We start from the raw sequence: 10,719 nt of genomic DNA, 5'->3' as shown, positions 1-10,719 counted from the left end.
GCAAGGGACTCACGTCTGAGCATACCCTGCCAACTTAGGGCGAACAAAGCGATACAAACGGGGATGATGGACGGGGCTTTTAAGCCAATCAAACACTCACCCCCAGTCAACTGATCTGGGTTTAATCCATCACCATTCTTTAGCTCACTCAGCCACCCCAGTTCAGACATGGCCATATGCAAATCAGTCTGACCCTGTGCCTCATGGGAACAGTCCAGCCCGAACTGCCAGCCATGTCTTGCCTGGACCGGAAACCAGCATCCTGGGACCCGTTTCGGATTCATAATCCTCATCAGCCAGGCTATCTTGAATACAGTGGCCAAGTGAGCAAGGGACTCACGTCTGAGCATACCCTGCCAACTTAGGGCGAACAAAGCGATACAAAAGGGGATGATGGACGAAGCGTTTGAGCCAATCAAACACTCACCCCCAGTCAACTGATCTGGGTTTAATCCATCACCATTCTTTAGCTCACTCAGCCAGCCCAGTTCAGACATGGCCATATGCAAATCAGTCTGACCCTGTGCCTCATGGGAACAGCCCAGCCCGAACTGCCAAGCCATGTCTTCCCTGGACCGGAAACAAGCATCCTGGGACCGGTTTCAGATTCATAATCCTCAGCCAGGCTATCTTGAATCCAGTGGCCAGATGAGCAAGGGACTCACGTCTGAGCATACCCTGCCAACTTAGGGTGAACAAAGCGATACAAAAGGGGATGATGGACGGAGCGTTTGAGCCAATCAAACACTCACCCCCAGTCAACTGATCTGGGTTTAATCCATCACCGTTCTTTAGCCCACTCTGCCACCCCAGTTCAGACACAGCCATATGCAAATCAGTCTGAGCCTGTGCCTCATAGGAACAGTACGATACAATACTGATACAAAGGCAGGTTCGTAAAGGGCCCTCGCAAGTGACATCTATTGGCAGGTTGGCAGAATCCTGACACCTACAGGGCCAGGAAATCCAGTAAAGTAAGAATATAAAGCACACATATTGCCATTGCTTTTCGTCCGTACATCTTTCCAGAGGGCTCCGAAATTCCACGTCGATTCTTCCTTCCTGGAGGCAAACGAAAGGCTAAACAAAGGCAACCAACCTGGGCATGTTAACTATAGTTATTTATTTCAATTTAGTAGCACTTTAAAAAATTTACTTTTCAAAATATTCTGATACACAAAAATATACTTTTCGCATAAGGTAGTCTGACATACTCCTGTTACACATACAGTTTTTTAAAAGAGTACGTAAGAGGTATCTTAATAAAACACCACCTTCACTTGCCAAAAGAGAACGACTGGCCTGTCTTTAAGTTGGCCTTTGTTAGGAACCAGTTGAGTACAGCAATCCACCACAATTAAGCCAAGATTTCTCTACATTTGCTAAACTGTTTACAGTGTCTTCTTGAATGTGCCACATCAAGATGTGGAAAATGTATGTTTACCAAGTGGTTTGAGAGGGTGCACCAACCACTACATTACCAGCAAAGAGTGGAACAAGAGCAACACACTGCGACCCACAGAATTGCAAATTGTCCAGCCAGGTATGCAGCATATTTCTTACCACTTTAAAATCTGCGAAGGACAGCTTGACCCGTTTAGGATAAAGACGGAAAAAACAAAGTCACTACGAAAAATATCCTGAAATAAATCAAAATAACTTTATTTTAATAAATACACAATTTTTTTCAAAGCCTGAATGTGTTTTTAGAATCCTCAGAAAAATATAAACCTATTGGGACAAAGAAAGGTATATTATTGCAGAATGAGTGCATGTTTGGGGGCTATACGATTAGTCAGGGGAATTCTAGACTGCGGATTGAGCAAAGTTACATGTAGCGTGAAATTGTCCCAAGTGTGTACGGAAATTGAAGGCATAAGATCTGCTGGAAATGTTCTAGTAACACCAAAATAATTTACTTTTTATTACTGTGTCTTAACTCACTTCAACTTCAAAGTTTGTACAGTACTCTTCATCCTGGTTTTGTACCAGCACAATCATTGTTCACACCATGACTACCCCAACAAACACAATTACCATGGGGTGTTCTGCTTTTTAGCTTATCAGGTGATGGAAAAGTTTAGAAGAAAGTTTCTTTCCAGTAACAATTTTGCAGCAAATTATCTATTCTAGATAAACTCGCCTTATGATACTTGTGTCATAAGTTCTTGAAAATTTATTGAACGAAGCCTTTAAGGTTTTAATACAAGAGCAGGCTCTCATTAGCCCACCTACATGATTTCCAAAGAAGCAATGAAAAGGGCACTGTTGGGTTTACAAGTACATTCCACATTTCAACGCGTGAAGGAAAAACACAAAAGAAATCAGATTTTCGAGGAGGATGGATTGTGGTTCTGTGAGGAGTCCAATGACAGCCTAATATCACGTCTTGATGACGTGCAATGATATGCTGGTCTTCTAGTGGGAGGATGTTGAATAGCTTTAGAGCCTGTAAAATATATGGGTGTCTGCAACGGGAAGGTCTTTATTCAGGAGCTATCGAACTTCTGAAGCAAATTGAGTTTAACAACACATTCATCTCACATGGCCTGGCTGTTGCTTCCAGCGAGCAGCTCACTATTATCACATTTGCCTCCTGAGGAGGCTGGAGGGGACATCTGACTTTGGCTCTATGTAAAACACAATGGTGAAAACCAATGTCACAGGTAAGTAACACACCCTTTCAATCATGACAGATGTACATGCTTTGTGTTACACTGCAAGAATCATTTAAGATAAAGCAGGAAAGAGGGAAATGCACTTTCTTAATGACCACCTCTTTGTTGCTTGATCTTCTTTAGAAGCTTGGTAAGCATTGGAATCTTAGAAATAGTGTCTTGGGAAGTTTTGTAAAGTACACAATGTTGCTTTTTATCCCTATTTCGGTTGATGGAACATTTATCGAAGAGCAGCAGTCACTGCCATCCTTCTTGTTGAAAGTGTGCTAGAATTTGCAGACAATGGCCTTTTTGTTAAACCCTTGCGTGCGCGCGTCAGCCAACGGCCGTCGGGAGCACTACCTCGGTAGTGCTGCGCACATCAGTTGGCCGACTCGGCCCTGCCTAAGCAATAAATCACCCGCACCGCGGCGGAATTTACGCCTTGGTTAACGGGTTAAGTGGTATTGTTATTTGATGTGATGAGATGACATAGGAGTAATGACAACCACAGTCTTTTGAGACCACTTCACATTTTCAACTACTCCATAAATTCATAGCATGGGAAAAGTGTACAGAAATTTCCTTGACGTAAAAAGAACGCATTCAGAAATACATTTTAGCTGAGAGATATATACATTGCAGACTCAACACTGCATTTTCTCTAGTCATGAACAGATATGTAGCAGGAGTAACCGAGAATACCATCACTGGGAAATAAGCACGGTTCTGGGCGGTTGAATGATCGAGGCACGCATGGCTAAACCACATGTGCCTCTACAACACATGGTTAAGGCATATGCATGGTTAAGGTGAGCGTGGTTGAGTTTGCAGGAAAGCAGCACGCGTGGTTTGACCGCGTTGTAAAGGCGGTTTCCTCTTTTGTACTGAAGCTGAATTCGTAGAATAGGTGTTGTCTATTCTACATAGAGTAGAGGTGTTGGATGAAGGTCCCGCTGTGCTTGATAATGTATTAGGTTTCAATGGGATTGTTTGAATTAAAACCCAACTCCACGAGTTTCCGCTTTTATTGACACCTGCCAATCTATAGCTTGATTTTTGATAGACCTGCGTGAGCCACTGAAAAGGACAATGGAGGCTGGAATGGGACCTCTTGTGGCCAAGAGTCTGTGGCATTAATGCCTTACTGAGCACCTTGTAGCTGTAAATTGAACAAGCTGATTAGATACAATTGTTTCCTTACTAAAGAATAGCTTGCATCTTTTTTTTTTTAGACCCACACTGCTCTCCCACATAGTGCTACAAGCAATGAGCTACTGACAGTCCTGCTTAGCTGCATGCCCATCTTCAATTGGCTGTAATCGGTATTACGAAACTGAATCTAGAGGGAGTGCTCTGGGCGCAGACTGGAACCATGAGTGCAGTTCTAGATTTGGTAAGAGGCCAGGGCTAACCATGTTTGTCTTCTAGGATATTCTAGCAAACCAACTGCTGAGCAAACGAAAATGCTGCAGGTTCTAATGGCAGCTCCTGATAATCTGGGCTTGTAAAGTTATCGCCACAAACCCATACAAATGGTATAAATGAGAACATTAATGGTAAAATTTCAGATAACCAATACAAGAATATATGTCTTATGGGGAGGGATTGGGCAGTATGCCTCCAAAAATCTCAACTCACCAGAGAATTTCTCAACTACTGCTCTTCTGAATAGTCTACATACAGCACCTCAAAGCTAGCGAGAGATTTAGTAGTCAAACGAAGGCTTGGCGTCCAAATCTGCCTCAACACTGTCAGAAGAGATACAGTAGAGCTAGGTTTCAATGTCTATTGTTTAGAGGCCAGGAGGCCAGGAGCCCTTGGCGGGCTTGAAAGAACACACTGTGTGCAGGCTTAGATATTGAAGTTTAGGCTATTGGAGATAGGCCTTAAGGTCTTTGGCATGGCACAGATGCAAAACCATGTTTTTAGGACAAAAGCTATTGACATGCTCATGTATGTAGGTGCAGACATAGATCATGACCAGACATGTTTATCTTTTCAGTCGGTTGCAAGCCTCGTTCAACAGTCCTTAATTATAGAAAGGCATGGGGTAACTGGACTTTGAGGAACAATTCCTGCACTGGCAAGGACCTTGTAAACTGGAGGACAGCTTTTTTAGGCATTTGGCCCCTCATCCCAAGAATTTCTCATGACTGGGCAATCCCATCTAGCTCATCTGTTCACTGCACCCATACTCAATGTCGCCAGGAGTTTTAGTTCAGGCACCAGGAAATTCCGATTTAATATTAGTAAAGCTCATGGTTGGAGGGCAGAGAGTCTCATCTTAGCTGTCAACGTTTGCATCGCTCCAAACACTTCCTGATAGGCACATGTTTAAAACTTCAGCTGTGTCAATGATCCATAACAATACGTAGACATCCTGTTATGCAAAAGTGGTAGCAAACATAACTCCATTAATGAATAGAGGAGCTTTTCTGAAATAGTTTTCAAGGTCTATTAAGAAGAGGCTAAATAAAACACACAAACTGATACCCAGAAGGACACAATGATATACAAAATAACCGGAGGATGGCGTGAGACTAAAGAGGATATCAGGGGTCCTAAGTGGTGTTCGTATAGTCTCCGAACAGACACTCGACAGAAGCCTAAGTGTTGTGTTTTCCTTTTAAAGGATTGACTAAGGTCTAGCTAAACATCACACGAGTATTTTGATGGTGTGAATCTACAACAGATCTTGATTGCAAAGAATGGCACGTTTCTGGCTCCCATAACTGCTATCGGAGAATATGCTGATTGTTGGAACAGTGAATATTTCTAGGAATACCCCCACACTGGACCATCAGGTTCCCTTTCATCTTCCTGTGAATGAAACAGTGGATCTGTCTGTAGGGCCAGAGCACAGAGGGTTGGATAGAGTGAGGGACAGGACTGAGGTGAAGTTATCAGATAACAGGTAAGCATTTACTAACCAAATTATCAATCTTAGGGCTAATCTAGCCGAAAGTCAATATCCCTAGTGGTAACCAGTTCTGGAACAGAGCTAGTGGGAGGGTACTTGGAGAACAGTTGGCAAAAGTAACATTCTCGAGAAGGAAACGCAAATGGATAACCATATTAGGGTGAGAGACAGCCATTAGTATAGAAGAGCAGGGCAACTCACAGCAGGCTCTGGGAAACCTGAATGGTTGACTAGCTGACAAAAACCATCACATTCAGAGAGTAATACAAATGTTATAGTAGAAAGGTAGAACATAAAATAAATCCTGCTCCTTGGACTTCCAACTCGAAAACAGGATTTGGGCTTGAATGTTACAGGTAGACTGCTGTACGTCAACCAAAATTCATCACTTGTACATATAATGCAGTTTTACTGCTGCACAAAGCCCTCCTTTGGGTGGGAGCTGCAAGGTCTCCATTTTGCTCAGTATAGATGGCACAAAGTCTAAAGCAGTCATTCCTCTGGGGAGAGGTCGAGGGGAGCTCCTACACACCATGCCGTGCCAAAACTACAAGGGATGGTGCAACTGGCTTCAGAGTCCAGTCTCCCCATGTGCATTCTCTCCAGTCTGAGGGGCTGCCGGACACGGCCCTTCGTCCTCCTCCATCTCTGGGCCACCGCACCACCAGACCCGCAAGCAGTTCTCACTCTGGATGTGCTTCAGTGTCATCAGGTCACCGTCTGTGCCTTCTGGGTCATCCTCGTCTGCACTCTCGCAGAGGTCAGGGAATTTCCGTTGGCCGGACGAAGTGGCTAGAAGTGGCATGTTGGGGTGCAAACTGATGAGAGAGAAATACATGCTACAGTTAAAGTGTTTGCTATGAGTCCCTCCTCTTGATTTCTGGATAAGTCCCATCAGTACAATCCCATCCCTTTCCCAGACCACACCTTGAAGCAAGCGAGGAGGTGACAGGGCAACAGTGGTCCATAAGCTGCTTCTCAATAAAGGCACCAAGTCACCAGTCCGTGGCATCCAAAAAATGCCCCGTCATACAGATTATTATTACACACAATACAGACACACACATATGCAGAATATTATTTGTAGGTCAGGCTGCGCCTCCTTTCCCTCTGCAATGGTAACCAATAACATTACTCTCTGTACATTTGCATATGTGGTTTGTGCCCTTTTTTCATGTTCAATAGTTGTAAACACAGGACGAGACCAGAATCTCCTTGTAAAAGCCCATAGTGTGAAGCATTGATGTTCAGGAGAATGAGGATATAGAATATCCAGAAGACTCAGTTCCATCGTTATAGGAACATGTGATCGGACATTGGCCCTGTCGCAATAAATGTGTGAATCTAGGTTTATTAATTCACTTGCTCCACATAAATTTTTTATTGACATGTGCAGCTAATGCTATGCTATGTATTAAAGCAAACACAAGGAGATGATGGACGGAGCGCTGAAACTTTTCAGACACTCGCCCCCAGTCACAGGTCTGGGTTTAATCCATCATCGTTCTTTAGCTCACTTAGCCACCCCAGTTCAGACACAGCTATATGCAAATTAGTCCTGACCCTGTGCCTCATGGGAACAGTCCAGTCCGAACTGCCAAGCCTGGTCTTCCCTGGACCCGAAACAAGCATCCTGGGCAGTTTTGGGGTAACACCCCTCTTCAGCCAGGCTAGCTTGAATCCAGTGGCAAAGTGAACAAGGGACCCACATCTGGGCATACCCTGCCAACTCAGGGCGAAAAAAGCAAACACAAGGAGATGATGGACGGAGTGCTGAAACTTTTCAGACACTCACCCCCAGTCGCAGATCTGGGTTGACTCCATCATCGTTCTTTAGCTCACTTCGCCACCCCAGTTCAGACACAGATATATGCAAATCAGTCTTGACCCTGTGCCTCATGGGAACAGTCCAGACCGAACTGCCTTCTTTCCCTATTCGAGGGTAACCAATAAGATTACTCGCTGTCCATTTGCATATGTGGTTTGTGCCCTTTTTTCATGTTCAATAGTTATAAACACAGGGCCAGACCAAAATCTCCTTGTAAAAGCCCACAGTGTGAAGCAGTGATGCTCGGGAGAAAGAGGCTCAAGAATATCCAGAAGATTCAGCTCCAAAGTAATAGGAACATGTGATTGGACATTGGCCCTGTCGCAATAAATGTGTGAATCTGTGTTTATGAATCCACGTGCTCCAAATAAAGTCTTTTATTGACATGTGCAGCGTGTGTTAAGCTATGTATTACCATTGTTGAGTGTGAGAAAGGGCCATGACTCAAGAGAAGGGACATTTTGACCGGGTCATGCTGCCCCTCCCCTCCCTGAAAAAGGTACTACATGGCAAATTACATTGTGCATCTGCATACAAGGTTTACGGCATAGCATGTTTTTATGTATGCTTGTTTTTTTCTGAAGAGAACTTGCGACTATAGACATGATGTAGAGTTTAAAACGTACTATTTTGTTTTATTTATTACACTGAACACATGCCTGGTTTTCTTTCCCAAGAAAACAGCTCAATTTATGAATAGACTCATTACTAAAAAGTGATTTTATTTTTATTTAGAGAAAACAAATTAGTATAAAAATGTGTCTATAATATTTTTTCGATTATATTATGCTGTTCAAATATATATTCACATTCTTACTTATCCTTTATCTTTAGTGCTCTAGAAAGACAGTATGGCACTTTGTGTGGGACCAGAAGACCCTAACTCAGGTGACTGCACTTTACCAAAGTGGGTGATCCATGTGGCACAAATGTACCACTGACAAAACTGGGGAGCACACAGAAATGGAAAATGCACCATTGTGCTTAATGTCTTTCTCAACATATATATCTAGATCATAGGCAAGCCTAAAAAACCCTAAAAACATCAATTCAATTTTCTCTTTCCTAGATCTAAATCTCCGGTCTAGTGTTTATAAATGCAAAAGTCAAACGACAGGAAGCAGCGTGCACAGTAATGGGAGTTGAAGTGCCAAGGCTAGCAGAACATCTTGCATCTTCAAAAGAACTGTGGATATCGATGCTTTTCCTTCTTTGAACTGCTAAATTAAAATTCTTGCATGGAGTTTTCTGGAATATCTGTACAAAATGTGTAAAATCCAGCAGTGAGATAAAAATGGTAAAATCTAGTATTTAAATAAATTGCACCAAGCACTTGCAAATGTTATCGACCTCGCAAGGTGCAAAATGCGGAGTTTAACTCTTAGCGGTTAAATCTTGTGACAAGCATGTTGGACCTATATGAATATCAAAAGCATGAAACCACTGGAGTAACTTTCCCAGGTCGCCTTCCAAACATTCTAAGATCATACTATTTCCCGCCAGAGACAACATTTAGGAAAAGCACAGTCGATAGGGCTGATGCATGATGTCCGGTCTCTCCTCTTCATCATCACCCTGGCACTGCAGGGCCAGGTGAAATCGAATGCATAAGCAAACTTGCTTACCTGACTCCGTTGACGCAGTCTTTATGTGCCTGGAACTGAAGCACAGGCTCCAAGATCGGATATTCAATGCCGGTAGGAGGCAAGGTGGTGTCCCAAACTGACACCACACCTTCTGTGTTGCCACTCACAAGATACTGGCCGCTCCTACAGGAAAGGGAGAGTGGCAGTGAATGCATGGCTTCTGGGCTCCAACACAGTGTTGTGGTTTCGTGAACAAGGTCAGCAAGCAACAAAGTACATGAAACATCCCCTGAAAAGAAATGACGCCTTTCTCATGGGGGTGCAGCGCACCATGCAAACAAAACAAGGCAGCATTCCCAATCTTCATGCCCCCTCCCTCTAAGGACTTATAGGAACCCACTGCACGACAGCATACACAAAAGGGGGCAAAAAGGCAAGCCCTTCAGTTTCAACTGGTAATTGATGGCGAAAGGGTGAGAGATAGGCTCTGCACACCAACACTGCTCTATTAGCTCCTCCCTCAAAACCACCCCAAAGATTCTGATCCATCCTGCACCCTTAACAAACATCGGACAATTTTGGTGTATTTATAACAGACCACCAAAAAAAAGAAATTAAATGCTTTGTTTCAATTTCAATATCTTCACTATTAACACTGTTCTTGTAAGGAATATGCTACTTACCAGTATGCATCTGTTCTTGGCATCTAGGGCTGCTGACATTCATATCTGTGAATAGATCGCAGCCTAGTGTTGGGTCCAGATGATTGCACTTGTTGTCTTGGAAGAGTCTTCGAAGTATCACGAGATAGGTGACTCCTCCCTTGGACTACAGTGCGCATGGGCATCTTCTCCATCCTCAGATTGTTTTTCGCCATTGTGGCAGAGATGGAAATAGCAAAGTAAGAGATGGCCATGCCAGAGAGAATGCTGCAGCTGCTACAGGCACCGGGGAGGAGGGCGGGCGATATGAATGTCAGCAGCCCTACATGCCAAGAACAGATGCATACTGGTAAGTAGCATATTCCGTTCTAGGCATGTGGGCTGCTGAATTCATATCTTGTGCATAGACTGTATAGCAGTATCTCCTCTAGCGGTGGTTACCTGTGCCAGCTGCAGCAGTTTGAAAAAGAGTTTTGAGGACAGCCTGGCCTACAGCAGCTTGCTGTTTTGTTTGTACATCTACACAGTAATGTTTTGTGAAAGTGTGTATGGTGGTCCATGTGGCTGCCTTACAGATGTCTTCAAGAGGTATATTTCCTAGGAAAGCCATGGATGCCCCCATTTTCCTAGTGGAGTGTGCTTTTGGGGGGACGGTTAAAGTGCGTTTTGCCTTTTGATAGCATATCTGAATGCATTTAACTATCCATCTGGCTATTCCTGATTTTGAAATTGGATTCCCCTTGTGCTGTGGTGCAAAGGCAACAAACAGTTGCTTTGTTTTCCGAAAGGATTTAGTTCTGTCCACGTAGTAAAGTAGAGCCCTCTTTACGTCTAGTGTGTGCAGGGCTCTCTCAGCTACTGACTGTGGATTTTGAAAGAACACTGGAAGTTCTATTGATTGGTTGATATGGAAATTGGATACAACCTTAGGCATGAATTTAGGGTTTGTTCCAAGAACCACCCTGTTGGCGTGTACCTGCATGAAGGTTTCTTGAATTGTAAGCGCTTGTAATTCACTCACTCTTCTGAGTGAGGTGATGGCTACTAGAAAAGCAACTTTCCA

General features: G+C 43.6%; 1 protein-coding gene across 1 annotated transcript in view; it reads right to left on the bottom strand.

Moving 5' to 3' along the window:
* Positions 1-1,638: 1,638 nt before the first annotated feature.
* WRAP53 (WD repeat containing antisense to TP53) overlaps positions 1,639-10,719 on the bottom strand; it is a 159,645-nt gene continuing 150,564 nt past the window's right edge. Inside the window, exons 10-11 of the mRNA XM_086946059.1 lie at positions 9,034-9,177; positions 1,639-6,398 (exon numbers count right to left, since the gene is read on the bottom strand). Of these exons, the coding sequence (XP_086802185.1) occupies positions 6,152-6,398; positions 9,034-9,177 (391 nt within the window). The 3' untranslated portion in view covers positions 1,639-6,151. The remainder of the gene's footprint in view (positions 6,399-9,033; positions 9,178-10,719) is intronic.

This window comes from Lissotriton vulgaris, chromosome 12, assembly GCF_964263255.1.
Source record: "Lissotriton vulgaris chromosome 12, aLisVul1.2, whole genome shotgun sequence".
Lineage (NCBI taxonomy): Eukaryota > Metazoa > Chordata > Amphibia > Caudata > Salamandridae > Lissotriton > Lissotriton vulgaris.
Note: the sequence above shows the minus strand (reverse complement) of the source record. Positions and strands in the feature narration are given on the sequence as shown.